Source organism: Myxine glutinosa, chromosome 9 (genome assembly GCF_964187855.1).
Source record: "Myxine glutinosa chromosome 9, kmMyxGlut1.1, whole genome shotgun sequence".
In the NCBI taxonomy this organism is placed as follows: Eukaryota; Metazoa; Chordata; class Myxini; order Myxiniformes; family Myxinidae; genus Myxine; species Myxine glutinosa.
The window spans coordinates 18,307,556-18,333,951 of record NC_136269.1 but is presented as its reverse complement, the minus strand read 5'-3'; the positions used below and the strand labels follow the sequence as shown (position 1 = coordinate 18,333,951).

The 26,396-nt window shown below is 46.1% G+C and overlaps 1 protein-coding gene across 2 annotated transcripts in view; it reads right to left on the bottom strand.

Annotated features, from left to right (window-relative positions):
- The window catches only part of KIAA0586 (KIAA0586 ortholog), a 414,056-nt gene that overhangs the window by 371,068 nt on the left and 16,592 nt on the right, over positions 1-26,396 (bottom strand). For both annotated transcript variants that reach the window (XM_078784140.1, XM_068129752.2), the window contains 4 exons: positions 21,546-21,615; positions 17,646-17,874; positions 13,218-13,418; positions 12,668-12,860 (listed from right to left, as the gene is read on the bottom strand). In XM_078784140.1, coding sequence (XP_078640266.1) covers positions 12,668-12,860; positions 13,218-13,418; positions 17,646-17,874; positions 21,546-21,615 — 693 coding nt within the window. The remainder of the gene's footprint in view (positions 1-12,667; positions 12,861-13,217; positions 13,419-17,645; positions 17,875-21,545; positions 21,616-26,396) is intronic.

Sequence of the window (26,396 nt, the reverse complement as noted above, 5' to 3'; positions counted from 1 at the left end):
AAAAACAACAAAAAAAAAAAACACCTTTAGAGGCCATTTTTCCCCGCAAAGCGGGGGTTGGCCTTTTTCGGGAACCGTGGTTGTTGTTGTTTTTTGGTCCCCTTTTTGAAGCAATGTTTTACGGCCGGATGCCCTTCCTGACGCCAACCCTTTTTGCCGCCTTTAACGACAAACAGGGAATTACCAGTGAACTGGTAATCAATACTCAACTCAAGTTCACGAGAGCGGTGTGATACGGTTTAATTGGCTAGCCAGCTGTGCCCACCCCACTTTGCATATACCCCGCCAACTTTGCATATAAGGGGATGTTGAGATGATTTTATCACTCTTGAGGAAGATTAACGGGGCGTGTGGCTTTGTCACATGTTGTTAATCGAAACGTTGAGTCAATTGTTTGTTCAATTTAAGGTTGGAGATCTTACCATGGAGTCATATATGTATGTATATTGTTATGAATTTTGGGGTGCTGATATATAGATTCAGGTAGATCTGTATGGGTAGGTGCTCTGATGATCGTGGGTAGAAAGAACCATTTCGACGTACATAAGTCAGGGACCTGTTTAGCCCGGATGTCAGATTAAGCTTGTATGTTTGTGGTCATACGAGGATGGCCTTGTGTTAATTAATTGTCGGGATTATGGAATAATCTTTCTGTGCTGTCTTTCTGTGCTGTGCTTTCTGTGCTGTCTTTCCCTCGCGGTCCCCCTGTGCTGTCTTTCCCTCGTGGTCCCCCTGTGCTGTCTTCCCCTCGCGGTCCCCCCTGTGCTGTCTTTCCCTCATGGTCCCCCTGTGCTGTCTTTCCCTCGCGGTCCCCCTGTGCTGTCTTTCCCTCGCGGTCCCCCTGTGCTGTCTTTCCCTCGCGGTCCCCCTGTGCTGTCTTTCCCTCGCGGTCCCCCTGTGCTGTCTTTCCCTCGGGGTCCCCCTGTGCTGTCTTTCCCTCGCGGTCCCCCTGTGCTGTCTTTCCCTCGCGGTCCCCCTGTGCTGTCTTTCCCTCATGGTCCCCCTGTGCTGTCTTTCCCTCGCGGTCCCCCTGTGCTGTCTTTCCCTCGCGGTCCCCCTGTGCTGTCTTTCCCTCGTGGTCCCCCTGTACTGTCTTTCCCTCGTGGTCCCCCTGTGCTGTCTTTCCCTCGTGGTCCCCCTGTGCTGTCTTTCCCTCGTGGTCCCCCTGTGCTGTCTTTCCCTCGCGGTCCCCCTGTGCTGTCTTTCCCTCGCGGTCCCCCTGTGCTGTCGTTCCCTCGGGGTCCCCCTGTGCTGTCTTTCCCTCACGGTCCCCCTGTGCTGTCTTTCCCTCGCGGTCCCACTGTGCTGTCTTTCCCTCACGGTCCCCCTGTGCTGTCTTTCCTTCGTGGTCCCCCTGTGCTGTCTTTCCCTCGCGGTCCCCCTGTACTGTCTTTCCCTCGCGGTCCTCCTGTGCTGTCTTTCCCTCACGGTCCCCCTGTGCTGTCTTTCCCTCGCATTCCCCCTGTGCTGTCTTTCCCTCACGGTCCCTCTGTGCTGTCTTTCCCTCGCGGTCCCCCTGTGCTGTCTTTCCCTCACGGTCCCCCTGTGCTGTCTTTCCCTCGTGGTCCCCCTGTACTGTCTTTCCCTCGTGGTCCCCCTGTGCTGTCTTTCCCTCGTGGTCCCCCTGTGCTGTCTTTCCCTCGTGGTCCCCCTGTACTGTCTTTCCCTCGTGGTCCCCCTGTGCTGTCTTTCCCTCGTGGTCCCCCTGTGCTGTCTTTCCCTCGCGGTCCCCCTGTGCTGTCTTTCCCTCGCGGTCCCCCTGTGCTGTCTTTCCCTCGCGGTCCCCCTGTGCTATCTTTCCCTCGCGGTCCCCCTGAGCTGTCTTTCCCTTGCGGTCCCCCTGTGCTGTCTTTCCCTCGCGGTCCCCCTGTGCTGTCTTTCCCTCGTGGTCCCCCTGTGCTGTCTTTCCCTCACGGTCCCCCTGTACTGTCTTTCCCTCACGGTCCCCCTGTACTGTCTTTCCCTCACGGTCCCCCTGTACTGTCTTTCCCTCGTGGTCCCCCTGTGCTGTCTTTCCCTCATGGTCCGCCTGTGCTGTCTTTCCCTCGCGGTCCCCCTGTACTGTCTTTCCCTCGCGGTCCCCCTGTACTGTCTTTCCCTCGCGGTCCCCCTGTACTGTCTTTCCCTCGCGGTCCCCCTGTACTGTCTTTCCCTCGCGGCCCCCCTGTACTGTCTTTCCCTCGCGGTCCCCCTGTCCTGTCTTTCCCTCGCGGTCCCCCTGTGCTGTCTTTCCCTCGTGGTCCCCCTGTGCTGTCTTTCCCTCGTGGTCCCCCTGTGCTGTCTTTCCCTCGTGGTCCCCCTGTGCTGTCTTTCCCTCGTGGTCCCCCTGTGCTGTCTTTCCCTCGTGGTCCCCCTGTGCTGTCTTTCCCTCGCGGTCCCCCTGTACTGTCTTTCCCTCGCGGTTGTCAGCTCTTTCACGAGCCTCGATTCAGTATACAAAATAAAACAAAAAAGTGACCTTGTTCGTCTAACCTCGGTAATTTACTTCCCTTCTTCCCGTATGGCAACGCACTAGACACTAGTCAGGCCCCTTAGTACACGAATTAAGTCCCCTCCACAATAAAACTCACCGGAAGCCAGTTCGGAACACTACCAATGGAACAGCGGCCAGCTACATCACCAGCTTGTATGGCAACATCGAAGCGAGCAGGCGAAAGACACGCCCAAAGGGGCAGCGATTGGATGAGGGAAGCAAAGCGCTGATTGGCCACCGACCGATGGCATGAGGGAGAAGCGAGCGGCCATTGGTGGAGTGCTGTTGGCCTGTGCTGAGTGGAGGAGGAGCACGTTGACGTCAGAGCTGGGATTATAAAAGCAATTGAGACCGACATTTTCGCTCTTGCTCTGGTGCCTGCCTGCGAGTGTGTGCCGACGATCTTCTCTTGGCATTCTGGACCTCGGCGCAAGTGGTTGTGTGCCGGCCTTGTCTCTTCGTTCCCCTGTTAATTTGGCATCTGGGATTTAGTCAGGTTCACTATGTTTTTTCGTTCAAAATCATGGTAGATTAGCAAACCTATGTTTACATTTGCCAATTCCGACCAATTCGATTCGACCAATTCGACCAATTCGACCAATCGACCAATTCCATTCGACCAATCGCTTCGATCGACCATTCGACCAATTCTATTTGCCAATCAATTTGACAGACCTTTGCTTGTGTGGAACGGACTGTGAAAACTATGCGGACTATATTGTCTGATACGACACACAGGACAGTGATGAACTCTAAATGGCATATTCTGTAATCGTGTATGTTTGATGCCATTGACTGCCTGTGTATATTTTGTCATTGACTGCCTGTGTAGATGTGAAGTTATACTGACTGCATGTGTATATATGATTTTGCTGACTGCCTGTGTATGTTTGGTGATATGAATTATTGTGACACATTTTGATGTTATTAACTGCCTGTACAAAATGATAACATGTATTTGATTATGCAACTTATCGCGAATATAAAGACAGTATTTTGCAATTCAAAACCTTTGATTCGTGTCTTACCATTCCCCATAGCACTAATTTGATACTTCCATTGGATTCCTTGTCCCTGAAAATATAGGTTTAGTATATTTTTTAAAGTTTTTAGGGTAATTAGAGGCAGAAATAGAACAAAATATGTATTTTACAGTGGCCATTTTGAAAATCCAAAATGGCCGCCATACAGGTATCTCTCCAAATGTAAACATTGATTTTTAGTTTCCTTATGCTATAACCTTTCCAAAAATGTATAGGTTTGCTAATCTACCATGATTTTGAACGAAATATAATTTATTGACAAAGTGAACCTGACTAATTGAGAGAAGGAAGAGGTGGCGCGTGGACGAGAGTACGAGCGCTGCGGCGTTAGGACATCGAGGCCTGGTTCCCGCCAACGCGCATGCTTCGCGCCAACGACCGGAGGTTCCCGGCAACGCCCCAGACAACTTTTGGCGACCCTGACAAGATACCACAAGCCGCTCGCAGCTAAGTCACACATAAAATCCTAACCCCTATTTATTTCTTTGTTTATCCCCTGTGCGTGTGTGTGTCTGTCATAGGAGCTCTCCATTTAGAGGGATTAGTCCACCGCGTTTGCCTCGTTGTTACCGGCCTTTCGTTTCAATAAAGCCGACGTATATTTTTGCACACAAAATCCGGTTGGTTTGAGTTACTTTTGTAGGGTTAAAGACTGATCGGCAGATCGCAACAGGTAAAAAGCTTCAGCCTCTTCTTCTTATTATTTCTTCCTCCCGCATATATAGTGAAATCCGCATTTGGGCATCGCCTTTGGAGTTTAAGCTGGCTTTGGCTATCTGTGATTTCCCCAGTATTAACCAAGGGGGGGGGGTCACGTGACAATATGTATATATATATATATATATACATATATATATACTGTATATATATATATATATATATATATATATATATAAATATATATATATATATATATATATATATATATATATGGTGAGTCAGAAGTAGCACCTGATTTCTGTTTATATATATATATATATATATATTTCTGTCAGTTGATTGTTTGTTTGCCATTTGTATTACAGTGTACAAGAAGGTAGAAATAAATGAATGACATGTTTATCTAACCATTTATTCGGGGGAAAATTATTACGGAAGTGTACCAAGCTGTTTTACTTGCAATTTTCAAAGTGCCCTCCCTCGTGATCGATGCACAATTGCAGCCAAGCAGGCACAGAGTGGCACACACGCTTGCTGAGTTCGATATCAATTTCCTCCAACTTTGCAGTGATTTGAGCCTTTAATTCCTGAATGGTACGAGGCTTTTCACGATAAACAAGGTCGTTCATGAGCCCCCAAAGAAAGAAATCTGGAGGTGTAAGGTCTGGGGAGCGTGCCGGCCACTCGATCGGACCGCGACGGCCGATACACTTTCCGGTCCGGGATCCACTTACACTTCCGTAATAATTTCCCCCCGAATAAATGGTTAGATAAACATGTCATTCATTTATTTCTACCTTCTTGTACACTGTAATACAAATGGCAAACAAACAATCAACTGACAGAAATATATATATATATATATATATATAAACAGAAATAGGGCGCTACTTCTGACTCACCCTGTATGTATGTATATGTATATATATATATATATATATGTATATATAAATAAATATATATATATATATATATATATATATATATATATACACACACATACATACACTACCGGTCAAAAATTTTAGAACACCTCAATTTTTCTGGTTTTTATTAAAATTTAAGCAATTTAAGTCCAGTGAATAACCTGAAATGGTACAAAGGTAAGCAGTAAACTGCTCGAGGTTAAAAGAAAAGTTTAGGTTAGCAAAAACGGGAAAATAATGTAAATTGCACAGTTATATTGTAAAAAACAAGGCCTTCTTCAGGGAACAAGTAATGGGTTAACAACTTACAGCTGTTCTGCAGCAATGTAAGTAAATTAAGCCTTGAAAGTTGATGCAAAAAATTCCTACAGGTGTCCCAACCTCTGCTGATTACTTGATTACAAACCCCCTGTCTGTATAAAAGCAGTATTGGAACAGACTGTTATTACACCCTCTGAAGCATTATATGGACAATATTGCACTGCAGGAAGTAGTATATTGCTGTCATAATGGCGAAAAAAAGGCAATTAACAAAGGAAGACAGACAGACCATTATAACCCTTAAAAGTGTAGGTCTTTCCTTTCGAGAAATTGCAAAGAAAGCCAAGGTGTCAGTGAGTCCAGTTTCATACACCATCAAAAGGCACTTGGAAACTGGAGAAAACTCTGACAGGAAGAGGTCTGGCAGACCCACAGCCACAACAGAATCAGAAGACAAGTTTCTGAGAGTCAACAGCTTGCGTGATAGGAGGCTGACAGGACAACAGCTTCAAGCACAGCTTAACACTGGTCAAAGTAAGCAAGCGTCAGTTTCAACTGTGAAGAGAAGACTTCCAGCTGCAGGTTTGACAGGTCGAGTGGCAGTAAGCAAGCCATTGTTAAGATGGCAAAATAAGAAAAAGAGGCTTGCCTGGGCCATGAAGCACCGCCAGTGGACTACTGAAGACTGGAATAAGGTCTTATGGACCAATGAATCAAAATTTGAAATCTTTTGTTCATCACGCAGGGTTTTTGTACGCCGTCGAGCTGGCAAAAGGATGGTTCCTCAGTGTGCGACACCAACTGTCAAACATCGAGGACGAAGCGTGATGGTCTGGGGCTCTTTTGCTGGATCCAGAGTCGGCGACCTGCACAGAGTGACTGGCACCCTGAACCAAAAGGGCTACCACAGCATTTTGCAGCGCCATGCAATACCCTCTGGTATACGCCTAGTTGGTCAGGGGTTCATCCTGCAGCAAGATAATGACCCTAAATACACCTCCAGGCTATGTCAAAACTACCTTCGAGGAAAAGAACAAGACAGTAGGCTTCAAATCAAGGAATTGCCAGCACAGTCTCCAGACTTAAACCCCATCGAGCTGGTTTGGGATGAACTGGACAGAAGGGTGAAAGCAAAGCAACCTGCAAGTGCAACACATTTGTGGGAACTTCTGCAACAGTGTTGGGAAGAACCTCCCGAACAATATTTGATTTCCATTGTAGAAAGAATGCCACGAGTGTGTTCGGCGGTTATATCTGCAAAAGTTGGCTACTTTGCGGAGTCAAAATTTTTGATTAAATTTTGCTGAACAAAATGATTCTATGATTTATTTTTTATCTCCAATTGTTTATTTGTTCCATGCTTAATTTCAGAGTACATTGAGAGTACATTGTATATATATTCTCCCGGTGTGTACTCCGGTTAGAATAGGTACACCGTATCCCTGCGCATCGTAAGAGGCGACTAAGGGTTGGCGTCAGGAAGGGCATCTGGCCATAAAAACATTGCCTCAAACGGAACCATGATTGTCATGGGGCCCGCAAGGCTAACCCCCACTCTAGCGGGGAAAATGGCCTTAAAACGATCATTCATATTCGTATTCATTCATTGAGACAACATTAAACTGCATAAATTTCAATAAAAACTGGAAAAATTGAGGTGTTCTAAAACTTTTGACCGATAGTGTATATATATTGTCGTGTTCCCCGGGAGGATTAAGATCCCCCAAGGTGACGGGTGGCCGATCGAGCTTAAACTCCAAAGCGTTCAATCAAACAATGGCGGCTCTTCTTTACACGTGCGGGAGCGGAGGGTGATGAACGCCTGCCTGGACGGGTTTCCACTGAAGCGTCCTCGAACCAGGATAATCATGCAAGACCGACACGGAATTAAAATGCAACAAATAAATAGGTTTAATGAAAATAATGCTGAGGACAAGAATTGCACGGTGAAGCTAAATTCCTAAATTGGAGCGCCCTCACACGGACGCATATCTAACTCATATACAACACAAGGGGAAAACGAAAGTGAAAAATAAATGTGTTTGTGTGGTGTGTACTCAGCTTTGAGCGGCCCTCAAACCCCGATGGCCCTCGAACGGGTCCCTGAGTCCGTGTGCGGGAAAGCACGCCTTGGCGAGGAGCTGTGTTCACCCCAGACGCCGACGTGCAGCGCTCAGGCCCAAGCTCCCCTCTCGTCGTCCACTCCACAAAGCACCCCGGTCTGTCCGGCTCACTCGGCACGGCACATAGCCATCACGAAACCACGAGCCACCCTGAGCTGCGACCGCCAATGTCAGGACCAAGAGCGAGGAAAATAAGAGGAGCATGAACTGCGACCACCCACCACAAAGCCAGTACCAAGAGAAAGAAAAATGTGATTGTTCGCTTTAACACGGGACACAAAGAGAGAGAGAAAATGTGAGTGCTCGTCGTCAAACCCCGGACCAAGAGGATAGAACTGTGACTGCTTGTCGTCAATCCCTGGATCAAGAGGAGGAAATGGCGGTCCTCAGCCTTTTTGTTCCCCGGTCTCAAACATCATCTGATGAAGTCCGCGCGCGCTCCAATCGAAGAGTCCAACATAGCAGTCCATCGCCCTAACCAATCATCACTTCTCGGGGCGGAGCCCCATGGCCCTGGCTGCTTTGTGTTGCGATGGCTCGCTTGGCGGTGCCAGCAGCAGCGTTCAATGTCTGAATCCTGGTGGCTTTTATGGGGTTTTATTTAGTATTGGTGTGGTGGTGTATGTCATAAGGAACAAAGGAAAAAATCAGAGAAAAAATGATTCATTCATATACCCTACCTTATTAACACAGCTCCACCCCTAGCCGTGGCGACAAATATACAACCTTACGCGATATCCGGCCGAACGGATTCCCCAACTAGTTACATGGAGGTTCTTCTTCTTCGTCACGACATTCGGAGCATAGTACCCGATACAATCCTACCTAGACTTAAGTATTTCATTGGTCCGTCCCCCCCCCCCCCCCCCCCCACAAACGTAACAATATATATATATATATATATATATATATATATTGTTGTGGATATGAGAATGTTTTTTTATTTTATTGTTGTGGTAAAACGTTGTTGTAAAACGTTGTTGTAAAAGGTTGTGGTAAAAGGTTGTTGTAAAAGGTTGTTGTAAAAGGTTGTTGTAAAACTCACCCCTCCTCCCTCCGTTGTGGTTGTATAAAGGTCAAAGGGCGTTCCCGTAGTTAGTCCATAAAAACATACATGCAGGACACGATATATCTTTTCTTTTGACAGTTATATCTTATTCTGTGTTTTAGGATAAGGCTGTGTCTCCCATTAATTGAAGTACTCCATTGCACCAGTGAAAGAGAATAGACCCCCTTTCCTTCCCATCCCCAAAAATCTCCCTTTCCATCCCCTCCAAAACCTCCAATGACCTCATATTACATCCCCCTCTCGTCATTGGCGAGCCTCGATTGCCCATATTACCTCCCCTCCAATAACCACCATTGACCACGAGGCTCGGGTCGGAGAAGAAAGGCGTGTCGCACCTCGTCAGAGGGGAGGAAGGGCGCGCCGCCCGTCGTCATCCAGGGCGGAGCCCGAGGGTCGCGCGACCAACCAGGGCCGAGGTGAGCACCCCCGATGGGCGTGTCCAAAGCGCCGGGGGGCGTGATCGCTGGGGGCGCTATAAAAGGGCGCAACCGGAAGTGGAAAAGAGGAGAAGAGAAAGAGAGGAAAAAGAAGAGGAAAGAGAGATGCACTCTGGGTTGGTCTGGGTCGGTTGAGAGAAAGAGAGGAGGAGTTGGTTGCAAGGAGTGGGTGACAGTCGGTTGCCAGAGAAAGGAGTCGGTGGTCAGTTGGTTGCGGTGGTGAGGAGTCGGTGGTGACGAGTGAGACAAGGCCTGGCAAGGCAAGTGCAGGCGGCCGCAGCCGCGCCACCCAACCGCCAAAGGGGGCCTGAACGGCGGTTCGGAGCAGGGCCGAAACGGAACGGCGGCTGCTGAACGCGCCGGTTGTGCTGCGGGACCCCCCTTGGACCTTTCCTCTCCCTCCAGCCATCCACCTTCTGCCATCCCTGGCATTCCCCGCGTGAGTCAGCGTTCTGTTTGTTCTGTCCTGGGATATAAGTTAAGTCTGTAGGTAAGCTAAATTTGCACTGTGTCACCTGCGTCTTGTGCTTGTAAATAAACGTGACATCTGTCTTTTTGCTTGTGTGTAAATAGTAGGAATAAATGTAGTAGTATTTCAAACCTTTTTTGTCTCCGTTTTCCTCTTGCATTGCGTCGCTTTTGTCTTTTCCCTCATTGAGCAGCTAGGGTGCGATACAACCAACGTTCGGGTGGAATCGGGTGAGTTTTGTTAGGTCGCGGTTTTAAACCACCGCTCGGTCTATAACATCCATAACCGCGATCTATAACAATATATATATTGTTGCGGATATGAGGACTGTATTTTTTTGATTGTGTGTATTATTATTATTGCTTGAGTCTGGCCCCTCCTGCCTCCAGTGTTGTGTAAAGGTCAAAGGGCGTTCCGGTAGTTAATTCCATAAAGCATCCATTGAAGGACACTATAAAACCCTTGTTCAGTAGCTTATAACTTTATTATGTGTTTTAGGGTAAGGCCTTGTCTTCCATTAAAATGACACTCCATTGCACCAAGTGAAATAGATAGATTCCCTTCATTCCCATTCCCAAAAACCTCCATTTCCCCTTTCGTCATGGCCAAGCCTCAATTTGCCAATTACATCCCCTCCAAAGCCGCCATTGAACATGTGCTTGGGTCGGGGAAGAAAGGCGTGCCCGCCCGTCGTCATCAAGGGCGGAGCCAGAGGGTCACGCGACCAACCATGGCCGAGGTGAGCACACCGATGGGCGTGTCCTGAAGGCCGGCGGCTTAATCGCCGGAGGCGTTATAAAAGCGCAGGCGCAAGAGTGATAAGGAAGGGAGTCGTCAGAGCAAAGCTGCGTAGAGGGGTCCATGACAAGAGAGGTCCAGACAAAGAGAGGTCCATGACAAAGAGAGGTCCATGACAAGAGTGGCGGTTGCATCCACAGCAGCTTGAGCCACCGAAACTGCAGCCACAGCAGCGTGGGGCCTGGACGGCAGTTTGGAGCAGGGCCGCGAAGGAACGGCGGCTGCCCAACGCGCCGATCGTGCTGCCGGACCCGTTGGACCTCCCTCTCCCCCCCAGCCATCCACCTGCCATTCCTATCATCATTCCCCGTGTAAGTGTGTTCGTAGTCTGTCTTTTGTCTTGTCCCTGGGAATAAGTTAAGCCTGTTAGATAAGGTAGTATTTTCACTGTGTCTCTAAAAGCTTCTGTAAATTATTTTCTTATCTTTCCTTCTCCTTGGTTATTTTGACCCTGTAAATAGTAAATAAATTTAGTAGTATTTTCAACCTTTGTTTCGTCTTCTTATTCCTTTTCTTCACATCCGTCGTCTTTGTCTTTTCCCTCATTGAATAGCTGTGGCGCGATACGGCCAACGTTCGAGTGAATTGGGTGAATCGGGGAAACTGTTAGGTCGCGGGGCCTCCGCTCGGCAAACATAACATCCTTAACCGCGGACCGTAACAATATATATATATATATATATATATATATATATATATATATATATATATATATATATATATATATATATATATATATATAATATTTACATTGTTATGGTTGTGGAAATGCCAATAGTTTAAAAAGCATGCATAGACGATGCGTACATACAGTGCCTTCAGAAAGTATTCACACAAATCGAGTTTTTCCACTTGTTGTGTTTCAGCCTGAATTTAAAATTGATAAAATTAAGATTTTTTTTTTGGTCGCTCTTCTTCACATAATTCCCCATCATGTCAAAGTGGGGAATTTTATTTTTAGAATTTTGTACAAAATAACTAAAAATGAAATACAGAAATATGTTGAGTCAAAAAAATTTCAACCCCTTTGCCATGACACTCCAAATCGAGCTCAGGTTCATCTAATTTCCTTTGATCATCCTTGAGATGTCTCTACAACCTGAATGGAGTCCGCCTGTGGCCAATTCAATTGATTGGACACGATTTATCTTTCTGTACAAGGTCCAGATCATTTAAATGTCTTTCTATAAAAAAATTCTCAGATCCAGATCTGAGAATCCAGATCTTCACCAAAATCTAATCATTTCGTCCTCGTCACCAAACCTCCACTAAATTTCGTCCGAATCAGTCCACAACTTTTTGAGATATCCTTTTCACAAACAAACGGACAGGGGTGAAAACATAACCTTCATCCACCTTCAGATATTTCAGGATTTTCATTTTTGACTAATTTGTAAAAAAAAAAATCTAAAATCAAATTCCACTTTTGACATTATGGGGTATTATGTGTAGATCAGTGACAAAAAAAAAATCTCAATTTAATCTATTTTAAATTCAGGCTGAAACACAACAAAATGTGAAAAAGTCAAGGGGTGTGAATACTTTCTGAAAGCAGTGTATTTATTACATAATCAAATGAAAGACCAAATACTGCATTTTAGTCATTGAAGGAACCCAAATAAGTAAAGAGCACCAATGGAGTCATCAGGAGGAACCTGGATAGGATTCGGGTTTCAGCTGCTATTCCTCTACCCTCAAACCCATCCAGGTGCCGCCAAGTGAGCCTCACAGGAAAAAGTTTCACCTTTCCCTCGATAGATAGGTATAGGAAGAGAAAAAATAGATTAGGAGAGAGAAAAAAGAGAGGAAAATTAAGAAAAAGAAAAGAAAAAGCAAGAATTAGAATCTATTTACGGAAGAATGTGAAAAGGTAGAAAGAAGAGTTAAAGGAACAAAGATCATAGTTGGGAAGAACAGGGATCAAGAGATTTCAGCAGTTACTCGCAAGCCCAATACAGACACAGGCAAAAATACACACACACACATGGATGCACTGACACACACACACACACACACACACACACACACACACGGACGGACTGACGCACACATTAACATGGACACACATACAGACGCGGGCGGACAGATACACACACACACACACACACACACACACACACACACACACACACACACACACACACACACACACACACACACACACACACACACGGACGGACTGACGCACACATTAACATGGACACACATACAGACGCGGGCGGACAGATACACACACACACACACACACACACACACACACACACACACACACACACACACACACACTAACATGGACACACACACACACGCAAACACGCATAGGCATAGGCACAGACATCTGCTGCTTAACATCTGCAGATGGTAAAACGATTGAAACCACATAAAGACAACACTCAATGTAGAAGTACCTTCTTGACAAGGATCCACCAGACTTGAGAAGCGAACATGCTTCGAACAACATGTCGATTGTGTGCGAGTCAACACCTCCGTGCCTTGTGAGGAAAACGCTGCAGAGGTTCGGCTGGAATGGAGATCCTCGGAAGCAGGGTTGGACAGCGAAGGCAAGATGGCTGATGGAGATGTCTTTCCAAGCAAGTGGTTCTTTTGAAGAGAGGAATAATATCAGTTGTGAGGAATTCCACAAGAAATATATTTCAAAACTCAACACCTCCCCTTGCACTCCTCCAACACCTCCCCTCAACTCAACACCTACACATTTCATCCCCTCTAACGTACCTGTACGGTTACTTAGGAAACATACAATTCCCACATTATTAAGGGACCGCATTTAGAGTGAGATTTCAAATTAAACGAATTCACTCCTCCACGACAGCTTGGATGCTTGCGATAATAAAACGCTGTCATGGGCTCAACATTTGATTCGACATTTCAGGAACATGCCCGGTGTGGACATTGCCCGTTTCACATGAGCATTCGTTTTACAAACTTCATAATTACTTGCAAATGTAGTTGCTGAGTTTGCAGCTTTTCCAGGAAAGCCAACTGCTTTTCAATGAACCTCTGCAGGTGTTCTGTTGGATGATCCTGGCGCTCCGTGTCTCTCGTGTGACGTTCTTCCTTTGATCGCTCAAGCTGTCCTTGCAGACTTGCCACCAACTCTGTCACGGTTGTCATTTTAGCTTCCAGGTCACTGTGCACCTGTTCACGCACAATAAAGTCAGGTTTTCATTTTCCCACACATTGCTACGAGCGTTGTATTGAAGCCAAAGAGTTGTCTTGTTCTTATGCCTAGGTCGACGAAGTCGGTACAAGTATGAATAATGATGTAAAGAAAAACAGATTCGATTATGGGGTCATGAGGTCAAAGGTCAGAGGTCAGAGGTCCCGTTAGGTAAAAATTATGATGCTGCGCTAATTTGAGTTAAAGTGGTCGCTGCGCTAATTTGAGAACCAGAGATGGGATTTTGACCAAACTTGGCACAACTACATATTATGACGCAAAGACGGACCGATTGGATTTCAGCATCAAAGGTCAAAGGACAGAGGTCATGTCAGGTACAAATGTGATACTTGAGAACAGCTGAAGAGATTTAAATCAAACTTGATGCAAGTATGTACAACGATGGAGCTGCACAGAAACTCACAGCAATCTGCCAGACAGGTCTCGATCACACATTTCTTCTGCCCTGGTCCTTCCACCTCAAGATCATCAGCACCCTCTGCTGCTAGTCCTGCCTCCCTCTCATTGCACGAATCAGCGACCTTGCCAGCATCCACACCTGTGCCCTCACCTGCCTCTCCTGCCTCACCCTTAGTGCAGACTTTGCAGCACCCTCATTTGGGTCATCTTCAGACTTTGAGGAGTTCACTGGATTTTAATTCTTCAAAATCATCATCACCATCATAATCATCAAGTTGCGTGTGCTATTGAATAAAAATTTTGGAAACAGTACATGATGTTGTTGTTGTTCTTCTTCTCGTTTTCGTTTCGTGGTACGGTATGGTTAAGCACTTTTAATAAACTGCAAGCGAATTTCTGAAATAAATTGGAAGCGGCACCCAGGGTTGTCGCTTTTTTGTTTGTATTTTCATGAAACTGTAATCATGTGCATTCACAGTTGAAAACATTTCAAACTTTAAAAAATTTCCCTTATGAATCAGGAACCACCAGGAACCTGTAACCGATCCCCGTTTCTCCCGTTGAAACAATGACAAGGCATATATATGCGGATTTTCCTCAACATTCGTGGGATTTTCCTCAACATTCGCGGATTTTCTGCAATTCAGGAACCGCAAAGAACCTGTCCCCCCTTTTCCCATTGAAACAATGCCCCCACGTTCGCAGTTCTGAATTTTGTGGCATTTTCCAGGAGTATAACCCCCTCGAATGTCGGGATCCGACTGTACTTCATTGTCCAAAGATTTTATTTATGAACTAAAGTGGAACATCTTGTACACTGAAAATAATCACACACCAAACACCGCACACCACTCAACAGAGGTTATTTTCACGATTGTCTGTCTGTTAATAGGATATCTCAAAACGTGATGGAATAATTTGGACAAAACTTGGTGGACAGGTTGGCTGTGTGACGAGGACAAATAGATTTTATTTTAGTGAAGATCCGGATCGGAGAAATTATAAAATAATTTTTCACCATTGAGATGGGGCCACAAACAACATATAACACTATATCTTTTAAAAATTTATATTTTTGTATGCAAGATCAAGGCTCGGGTAAGAGCTAACATTAAACACAAAAACATAAACGGACACATAAAATATATAACAAAGGGAGCGGGAGACAAGATGGGGAGAGAGGAGGAAGCTCACAAGCACAATAACAGTACAGAACAGGGACATCAGGAGATCAGTGGAAGGGAGAGGTCTGGGAGTGGGGGGAAGGGGTACACAGTATAAAACAAATTGACACTACTAGGAATTTCAGGAATGAAGTCGGACATTGAAAGAGGTGAATTTGGGGTGTATTAATGGGAGTAGAAAAGATCAAGGTTTTGAAAGGGGGAAGATAAGAGATGGTGGTGAACAGCTCTTTTAAAGACCTGGAGGGAGGAGTGAGATTGAAGAGAATGTTTCACCAGAAGTGGGTTGCTGGCAGATCTTGTGTGACCTGAAGGAATATTTCGGGGACAGAGCACAGACAGAGCTGGGGGAGCTAGGCCGGAGAGGAATCGGTAGAAGACAGAAAGACCACCAACCTGCCTGCGGTGTGAGTGAAAGGCCCTCGGAGTTAAATTCATCGCGGGAGATTCCAATGATTCTGAAAGCTTTGGTTTCAATAGCGTGAAGCCGAGCTAGGTGTGAGGCAGGAGCACCAGCCCAAAGGGGAGAACAATATTCCATTGAGCTGTGGATGAAAGCCTTGTAAGTGGTGAGGAGCTCAGGTGTGCCAAGGAAGGACTTCGCACGACGGAGGATGCCCAGTCGGCGACTGGCTTTGGAGGCCAGCTTGGAAATGTGGTTTTCCCAGGAAAGATCATGGCAGATCGTGAGACCCAAAAGCTTGAGTAACAAAACTTCTTCAAGAGGATTGTTGAGAAAGTAGATGGGAGTGTTTTCCAGATGGTCTTTTCGGAGAGACACAGTAAGAGTGTGAGATTTATCAGGATGTAAAGACATGTTCCACTTGTTTGACCAGTCTGATTTTGTCCAGGTCTTCAGAGAGTGAGGAGGCTGCAGACTGCCGATCTGAGGGATGAGGAATGGAGCGGCAGAGAGTGGAGTCATCCCCAAAGAGATAGAGAGGATTTTCCAGAAAGACGGAGAGATCATTGATGAAGACCAGAAAAAGCACAGGGCCCAGAACATTACCTTGGGGAACTCCAGCCTGAAAAGGAAAGTGAGATGAGAGAATTCAATTCAGGGCCACACATTGACTGCAACCAGAGAGGATGTCCGCAAGCCATGCGAAGAGCTTTCCATGGATACCATAGGAGGAGAGTTTTGTGAGCAGAGCGGGGTGCCAGGCCGTATCGAAGGCACGTGTTATGTCAAGGGAGACGGCTCTAATTTCCTGTTTGGCATTGAGGACCTCCATCCATTGTTGAGACAGCAGAAGCAGCATGTGCAGAGTGGTGACCTGATCTGAAACCAAATTGATGATCGGAGATCAAGCCATTGGAGAAGAGGAAGGATTTGATATCCGAAGCAATGATGGATTCCATGACTTTGCTGATGATTGGGAGCAGGCTGATTGGTCTGTCGTTGCAAGGATCTGTTTTTGCACCTTTTTTGTGTAAAGCGGTAATGTTGGCTGATTTCAAAGCTGAAGGCAGATGACCTTGAGCAAAAGAGAGGGTGAAGAGAACTGAGAGAGGGTGTGAAAGAGTGGCAGAACAGGATTTTAGGACCCATGGGCTGATGCTGTCTGGTCCAGTTGCAGAATCAGAGTCGAGGTTTGACAAAAACTTCTCCACCTTGTTGGAAGAGGAGGACACATAATCCAGTAGCAGCTGGGTACGACTGGGTACGGTGGGTACAGAGAGTGATGGGTTTGGGACACAAGATTTTGAGGCAAACACAGAGTTGAGGCATTCAGCTTTTTTACGTGTGGAGTCAGCTGTGTAGCCGTTTGAGGTAAGGGAGGGGATGGAGGGGGAACAAACACCAGAAACAGATTTGACAGATTTAACAGATTTAACAGTTGTGGACGAGCTTTGACAAAACCTGGTGGTGGATGTTTTGGTTCACGTCCAAATCCAGATCCAGCCAATCAGTGGGATACAAAAGGTAAAATGCTCAGCCTGGCAAAGGTATATGCACTCTACCAAATGCTGTGACAGTTTTGACTTGCATTGCCTATTTTGAGCAGTGTAAAGGTAAATATCGTATTTTCCGGTGTATTAAAGACTGTGTGTTAACCGCACCCATGTTTTTCACCCTCAAAAAAAAAATCCTGCTCCTGGCGAAGCTTGGTAAGGGACTGATGGAGGAGGGAGAGAGAAAAGGGGACAGGGGGAGAGAGAAAGGTAGAGGGGTACAAGAGAGGAAGGAGAGAGGGAAAGAGGGGAGATGGAGAGAGGAGGGAGAGAGAGAGGAGGGAGAGAGAAGGAAGTGAGAGGGGGGAGGGGGAGAGGGGTAAAGAGAGGGGGGATAGAGAGAGGGAATAGAGAGAGAGGATTAGATAGGGAGAGAAAGAGTAAGTGGGGAAAGAGAGAGAGAGGGAAAGAGGGAGAGAAGGAGAGAGAGATGGGAAGAGTGGGAGAGGGAGAGAGAAAAGGGAGGATAGAGAGAGGGGATTAGAGAGGGAGAGAGAGGGGATTAGAGAGGGAGAGAGGGAGAGAGAGAGTGGGGAAAGAGGGAGAGAGGGAGAGAGGGAGAGAGAGAGAAGAAACAATAACCTGCACGCAAGAGGGGTGGGTTGGGTTATGTTGGGTTATGTGAGAAGACATTGTGGGTAGAACCTTCAGAATGGGGGCAGCAGAAACAGCCAATGCCACAGAAGAGGCACCCGAGGCAGTAGCAACATCTGCGGAAGTAGTCGTTTTCTCCCCTGTTGTTTCCAGGCCTCTCTCTGACACTGCAGAACGATGCCCCTCCCGTATCACTGTGCTCTGCTCCAACATTGCCGGCACTGGCTTGGGAAAAAACTTCACGCGGACTTCCTGCTGCTTGGCCAGAGTTTGAGAATGACTGTGACAAACAGGGTGGAGGATGAGTGTGATGTCATCAACAGGTTTGATATTTAAATCTCTACCATGAGCAAACCAATGCATTTAATGACCTAATTATGCAACTCAAATGTCCTGTTATCACAACAAAGACAATACAGAACTCTGAAAAATAAATATGAGCTCTAAAGCTTTCAACTTTAATTACTGCTCTTCTCCATTCTCTCCCCCTCTACTAGGTTCCCACTCAATATCGTTCACACACAGGTGAGGAAGGGTGAGGAAGGGAGGATAGGAGCCAGTGGCTAGAAGAACTGACATCAGAAGGTGCTGTGGAAATAATGGGAATGATGGGGTAATGAGGCTGGTTGGCATGGTGGATGCCTGATCCCCACGGAAACTCGGGCCCGGCTGCTCGACGGAGGTGCAGGGACTCAAGGTGCGACTATCAGAGGTCTCAGTCGTGACAAGGTTGGCAGAGGTAACAGGCTTAACATTGAGACAGATATGGTAACAGCGCTGCAAAGAAAGTTCAGCAATTGACACAACTCACGTTTTATTAATGGGCACGTTTGAGTGTAGTTAAGGAAACCTATTTCCTCACAAATGTGGACAAAGTACATAAGCAAACATGAAATTTTCAAACAGGAAATCAGAGCTGTCTCCCTTGACATATCACGTGCCTTCGATATGGTCTGGCAACCAGCTCTGCTCACCAAACTCTCCTCCTATGGGATCCATGGAAATCTCCACGCATGGCTTGCGGACTTCCTCTCTGGTCGTAGTCAACGTGTGGCCCTGAATGGATTTCTCTCATCTCCCCTTCCTGTTCAAGCTGGAGTTCCTCAAGGTAGTGTTCTGGGCCCTGTGCTTTTTCTGGTCTTCATCAATGATCTCTCTGACTCTCTTGAAAATCCTCTCCATCTCTTTGCTGATGACTCCACTCTCTCCCGCTCTATTCCTCACCCCTCAGATCGGCAGTTTGCAGCCTCTTCAGTGTCTGCAGACCTGGACAAAAATCACAGACTGGTCAAACAAGTGGAACATGTCTTTCAATCCTGACAAATCTCACACTCTTACAATGTCTCTCCGAAACGACCGACTGGACAACCCCCCCATCCACTTTCTGAACAATCCTCTCCAAGAAGTTCTGTCACTCAATCTTTAGGGTCTCACTATCTGCCATGATCTTTCTTGGGAAAACCTCATTTCCAAGCTGCTCTCCAAAGCCAGTCGCCGACTGGGCATCCTCCGTCGTCTGAAGTCCTTCCTTGGCACACCTGAGCTCCTCACCACATACAAGGCTTTCATCCGCAGCTCAATGGAATACTGTTCTCCCCTCTGGGCTGGTGCTCCTGCCTCACACCTAGCTCGTCTTCACACTATTGAAACCAAAGCTTTCAGAATCATTGGAATCTCCCGTGATGAAGCTATCTCCGAGGGCCTTTCACTCACTCACCGCAGGCAGGTTGGTGGTCTTTCTGTCTTCTCCCGACTCCTCCCCAGCCTTGCCCCCCCAACTCTCTCTGTGCTCTGTCCCCCAAATATTCCTACAGGTCGCACAAGATCTGCCAGCAACCCTCTGATGGTTAAACTGCCAAAATCAAGACTCTCTGCTCACCTTCACTCCTTCATTCCCCTTTTCTCCCACCTCTGGAACAAACTCCCTCACTCTCTTCAATCCCTCTCCTCCCTCCAGGTCTTTAAAACAGCTGTTCACCACCATCTCTTATCTTCCCCCATCCAAAACCTTGATCTCTTTTACCCCCGTTAATTCACCCCAAATCCACTTTTTTTTGAAATACCGACTTTTTTCTTTCCTGGAATTCCAGCAGTGTCCATGTGTTTTATATTCCCCCCCCCCCCCCCCTCCTTCCCATGCCTCCGCCCCCCAATCCCACTCCCTCCCACGGATCTTCTGTTGTCCCTGTTCTCTGCTGTTGTACTTGTGTGCTTCCCGCTCCCTTTTTTGTATGTTTTGTGTGTCCGTTCGTTGTTGTTTTTTTGTGGTTAGCTCTTACACGAGCCTCGATCTTGTATATAAAAAAAAACAAATAAAAAAAACAACTAATGAAGTGTCAGGGAGCATCACTTTTGTAGAAATAGAAACATTTATGACAGTTTAAGAGACATTACATGTGGAATCAAAGGACAATGTTCTGATATTGTGTAAAAGTTTGATGAGCGGACGTTTTCAAGACTCCATTTAGTTATGGTAACCTCTTTACAGAAAGGACGTAGCTACAATAGTGAGCGTTCATTGTAGAGCACATAGATATAAATTCCAGACAACAAAGATAGTTTTCCATTATTTAGAGTTTGGTAAGCAGAGAAGGTTCGTGTCCTCCAGGACACGGCACGTGAATGTTTTTTTTTGTTTTTTTTAACGAGATATTGATTGCCACAAATCCTTTAAGGCCACTCGAGGTGGGGGCTATACAGAGGAAAGTATATATATTAGACAAAGGAGGAATCTATTGACATTCCTCTTGAATTAAGGTAGGTTGGTATTGAGGGGAAAGCAGAATGCAGGTGAGCTGCTCCAGATTGATGCCGTGCGGGGTAAAAAACACAAACAAGAAGAATACCTCATAGTCTTACTCCTTGGGACGGATACAGTGTATGGATGGGAAGAAACTGCCAAACGTGCGGAGCGACTGAAAGTATGCTCAGGTGGAACAACCTGTGAGAGGCCCTCTGAGCACATTCCGTGGTAATATCTATAGAAAAGGCTCAAGGAAGCAACAGAGTGGCGGACTGACAGAGGTTGCAGGGATGATGCCAACTCCTGTCCAACCAGAATGGCGGCACGTCGCTGGATTCTGTCAAGAAGAGATAGGTGACAGGCTGGGGCACCAGCCCAAATATGGCGATGACACTCCATAACAGGTCGCATCGTGGCCTTGTATAGATGGAGAATAACAGCTTGAGAAAGGTATCGCCGAGCGCGGAATAAGCAGCCAAAGTGCTGGGAGGCTCTTTTAGCGATACCAGAGATGGACTTTTCCCAGCTGAGGTTTGAGTTGATATCCAATCCAAGCAGACGGATAACAGGAAGTTCTTGCAAAGGTGAAGAATCCATAGACAAGATTGGAAAACAAGGTGATCCTAAATGAGACACAGACAACAAGTGGGTCTTTTTTAGTTGAGAGTAACAAGCCAGACTTTTCCCCCATTTCATCGCACTCTCTAGGAGTCTAGGTCCTGATTGAGAGTGGAACTCGCATGGTCATGGGTAGGAGCCAAGGTTCCTGGGTAGGTAGTATACAGTGTTGAGTCATCTGCATAAATGATTAATTGAGAAAGAATCCAATCAGGCAGATCATTGATGTACAACAAGAACAATATTGGACCCAGCACAGACTCCTCAGGAACAATCACATTCGGATTATGGACAGGGGACGACTGTCCCTCATGTACCACAGAGATTTGACGATTTGCAATGAAGTCAGAGATTGTATCAAGCAATTTTCCAGAAATGCCATGTCATTTTAGCTTATGGATGGGGCCCGTGCACCACATTTTGTCAAAAGCCTTCAGATGTCGAGAGCAACAACCCTGACTTCTCCAAGGTTGTCTATGAACAAAGCAAGAGTGGAAGAACATTTCTACTTAATACTAAAATGAAGATTGCAACTGTAATAAAACAGTATTTGCCAAAAGTAAAATGAATAGAAAACAGCACACACCAACCTGTGCATTATACTTGCACGTGCCGACTTCTGCTCCCCTCGGGTGCAACGAGACACGACAACGCTGCTTTCTGCAGAACACAAAGTGATTTACTTTACATGTGGTGTGAAACATTATGGTTTGCACATCGAGCTTACATGCACACAAAAAAATCCAAAGTAACCTTCACCACATATACAGGTAGTGGATTTAAAAAAAAAAAAAAAACCTGGGTAAATGAGGGACACCATGTATATTGAAAGCAACAATTTCCATACAAGTGTGGCCCATGTGTTAATTCAGCAAATAACATCCCAGCATGCTTAGGGTCATATATAAAAATGCTGCACAAGCCTGGTTGCCAATAATTATGGCAAACATGGCTGCAAGAGTCTGATGGGTTACCGTGGTTTTTTGTCTCGAGCAGCACGCTAGTCTTGTTGTGTTGTCCTACACGCTTTTATTTGTATATTTTATCCTTTTGACCTGTTAGTCCTGCGCTTTAATTTGTCTTTCCCTTCCTGCTTCTTCCTGGCCTTCTTCCTGCCGGGCAGGCCTTGCATACCAGGCAGGAAGAGAGCCTCGCGCTCCCCTTGCTACCACCTCCCTCCTCTCCTCTGCCCACCCTCACCTCCCTCCTCTCCTCTCCTCTCCTCTCCTCTGCCCACCCCCTCATTGAGGGGTGAGCAGGTGCCATATCTACGTCCGTTATTTGTTTCCGAAGGAAGGAGCCATACCATCAAGCAAAGATACTAAAGCAGAGCAAGAGAAACCACTCGCCACCATTTTAGTAAGCAACTTTGCAAGCAATGCTAGCTAGCTTAGAATAAGCATTGCTATGTAGATATAAGGTCTAGATATATATAGTCTTGGTATTATGGTTAGACCTTAACCTAAACTTAGACATAAAAGTAAAACAGTGAGATCATGCAGGAACACTTATGCAGCACTGAAGAGTGTGATCAAGCTAGGCAAGACAACATTAGACCCTATGCCTACAATCATGGCATCCGCGGGGGAGGGCAAAGGGGGGCAGATGCCCCTCCTGGACGCCTCCGCATTTTACTTTTCGCTGTGGAGCATAAAAGAAAGATAACAGGTCTTTTGGACCGACTTTTATGTCACAAACTCACATTGAAACGTGATTTTAAAGTAAAATATTTCAAAAATAATTGCACAAATTCTTTCTTATACACCTCATAATACTATATCCCCAATTATCCAAACAATTTATGTATGTTTCAATGAAAAGTTGTGGTTAATTATAGTTTCGTAAAATTTGTCTTTGGGAGCTTCAACAGGACATGTCACACTATTTTTGTCCCCCTTTTGCCCTCCTCTGAATTTTTTTTGCCCCCCCCTCTGACCTTGATCTTGCGGACACACAATGCGTACAATGCAAGTTAGAATCTCAATCTCCGAAGCCATGCCATCCCCAAAAAAAAACAAAAAAAAAAAAAAAAACATTTGCCATATCTTGCGTAACAGTTGTGGGAGCAGCTGCAGTCATATTTTAAAATGAAATATTAATTCACTTCTCGTCTGAACCAGAACATCATAGAGACAAGGAGGGAAGGAGGGTGCAGACGCAAGCCATCGGCAAAGGTATTGAGATGCGTGTTGAGGACAGTTTTTCCATTTTTTCAATGTATGGATCTCAGCGACTTAATAATGCTACATTAGAGGTCATATTTCCACCAGATCTGAAACTGAGCCCAAATCTTATCGTTACATTGACGAATGGAAGAAATGGTGAGACCCATTGATGTTGCAGTGTACCGCCAACACAGGAACACACGTGCACCACTCTCAAATCTATCTAATATTTTAACTTTTTTCTGCTAATGGCATCACTTTCTTCGCTTTATTCTGTTCTTCAGGAGATGCACCACTTGATGGACGTTTTCGACCAGTGGTTGAATAAACAGTATCCAAAGTTTTACCACAGAAAATGCAGGACTGCAACTCACGAACCGCCAAGCTGCCAGAAGACAATCATGCGGCGGCGTGGCCGGCTCCGGAAAACGCAGAATAGAAATTTTAAAAAATTTCATACTTTTCAGCTATACGGTACAATACGTATTAAAATTTAACCCATAATGTTAAATTAATGAAAATACTGTTATCCAAAAATTGAAAGTGTTTAAAAACTTATGAACACTTAACAAGTTCAAGGTGGACGGAGTTCATTTTTAGCTCATTCCGGCACGACATTGGAAGACAGAATACAACAGGCATTTTACAGACCATTTTCCCTGCAAGAGTGGGGGTTAGCCCTGCGGTCCCCATGACAATCTTCTCCATTTTGCCCTATTTTCTGCATCTACCCTTGTTAACCCCCTTGCCCAAATTTCTTCTTCGACCATCTTTAGCCAAGTCTTTCTCGGTCTTCCCCGTCCTCTACTTCCTTCCACATTCATTTCCATCACTCTTCTCAACCAGTCACTTTCATCCTTCCTCAACACATGACCAAACCATCTCAAACTGTTTCTCTTCACAGCATCAATCGCAGGCTCTATTCCCATCATCTTTCGCAATTCATCATTTGTCTTCCTCTCTCTCAACGATACTCCACACATCCACCGAACCATTCGCATTTCCACCCTTTCCAGCCTTCGTTGCTGCTCTACGTTCATTACCCATGTCTCGCTCCCATAAATCATAACACTTCTCACACATGCAGCATACACCTTTCCCTTCAGCTTCAACGACACTCGCTCCTCGTCAGCACGCCACTCAGTTCCCGAAACGTCTTCCATACACATCTCACTCGAGCAACCGTTGCCGAGTCTGATCCACCTTCTCCATTCAGCACGTCTCCTAGGTAACAAAATGTTTGCACACCTTCCAGCTTCACGCCGTCTCCAAGATCCAACTCAACATTTCCTCCATCTGCAGCTCACTCTGTGCACACCTTACACTTGAATGTAGCTGCCACACTGGTTAATGACCCTCTCAAACCCCTACATTTTTGATGAACCCACTCAGCGCACATTGTACATTGAATCGAGTTCACTCCGACACCCTTCCTGCACAAAGCGCATGGCCACTTCCCAGTTCTTTCCACCTCACCACATGCTTTACCACTTGCCATCACCTTTGTTTTTCCGATATTCACCTTCAGACCTTTCGTCTCCATACATTCCTTCCACTTGTTCATCTTCTCCTTCAGTCCATCCATACTTTCTGCAATCAACACCAGATCATCTGCATACAACAACTCCCACGGTAAACCCTCCTTTACGTTCCGAGCCAGCACCTCCATCACAGCTACAAATAGTAGTGGACTTAGTACCGACCCCTGATGCACTCCCACCTTCACCTCAAACTCACCACTGTTCCCGTCCTTCGTCCTTACAGCTGTGCGCGCTCTTTTGTACATTGCCATCACTACTCTGATGAACCATTCCTCCACTCCTAACTTCCTCAATGCCCATGTCATGACTTCACGTGGAACCCTATCGAATGCTTTCTCCAGATCAACAAACCCAAGAAACAACTTCTTCCTCTTCTCCATGTACTTCTCCTGCAACTGCCTCACAATAAAAAGCACATCTGCCGTTCCTCTTCCTGGCATAAATCCAAACTGCATTTCGTCAATCTTCACTTTCTTCCTTATCCTCCTCTCCAACACCCTTTCCAATACCTTCATTCCATGCTCCAATAACTTTATCGCTCGATACGAGCCACAGTCCAGAGGGTCACCTTTCCCCTTGTATAGAGGGACGAGTGTACTCAGTTCCCAATCCACTGGAATGCGGCCTTCTTTCACCACCAGAATACAGATCTCTGTCATTCTCTTCACACCCCAATTTCCCGCTGCCTTCAACATATCTCCCACAACACCCGTCGGCCCTCCCGCTTTTCTACTCTTCATTGCTTTAATCGCTTCCTCAACTTCTTTCTCGGTTATCTTCTCTGCCGGTCCTAAAACTGGGTTACTCTCTATGTTGCCATCCCATTCATTCTCTGCATTCAACAGTATTTCCATATATCTCTTCCATCTTCCTTTAATTCCATCTGGGTCCACAACGATTTGTCCCACTTCATCCTTCAAGCAACTCACCCCCATCACATCACACCTCTCTTTCGCTATCTGCTTTGCAATCCTGAATACCGCTCTCTGACCCTCTTCCAAATCCAAGCGTTCTCCGAACATTTTCCTACATGCCTCCTGCGCCTTTGCTACCTCTTTCTTTGCAGCCTTCTTGGCTGCCTTATAACTTTCATGCTCTTCCTTTTCTGCCCCCGTACCCTTCACCTTCTGCCACTCCTTGAACTTCTTCCTCTTCTCGTCAATCTTCTTTCCAACTTCATCATCCCACCACCATGTTTCCGAGTGCCTCGGTGGTCCTTTTTTCCATCCACATATCTCACCAAGGACTCCCAACAGACTATCTTTCATTGACATCCAACCACTTTCAAGCTCAACCACATCATCCTCTACCATACTCAGCCTCTCTTTTAATGCCTCCCTCACTGTCACCTCTTTCAACCTCCACACCTTCATTGTCTGTTGGTACTTCACCCGCCGAGCTCTCTTCGCACCTTTCAACCTTATGTCGCAGACAACCAAGTGGTGCTGTGAAACAGCCTCCTCCCCCGGGATCACCTTTGTGTCCCGGAGGTGCCCCCTATCTCGCCTACGCACCATCAGGTAGTCAACGGTTGTTGTCGACCCACCTGACGTGTATGTAACAAGCTTATGATCCTCTTTCTGGAACTGAGTATTACAAATCAACAAATCAGCTCCATCAGCAAACTCCAAAATCCTTTCACCTTCTCCTTTTCTCACACCATATCCGTAACCCCCATGAACTCCATCAAAACCGTCCATACTCCTTCCCACATGTCCATTTAGGTCTCCTCCTA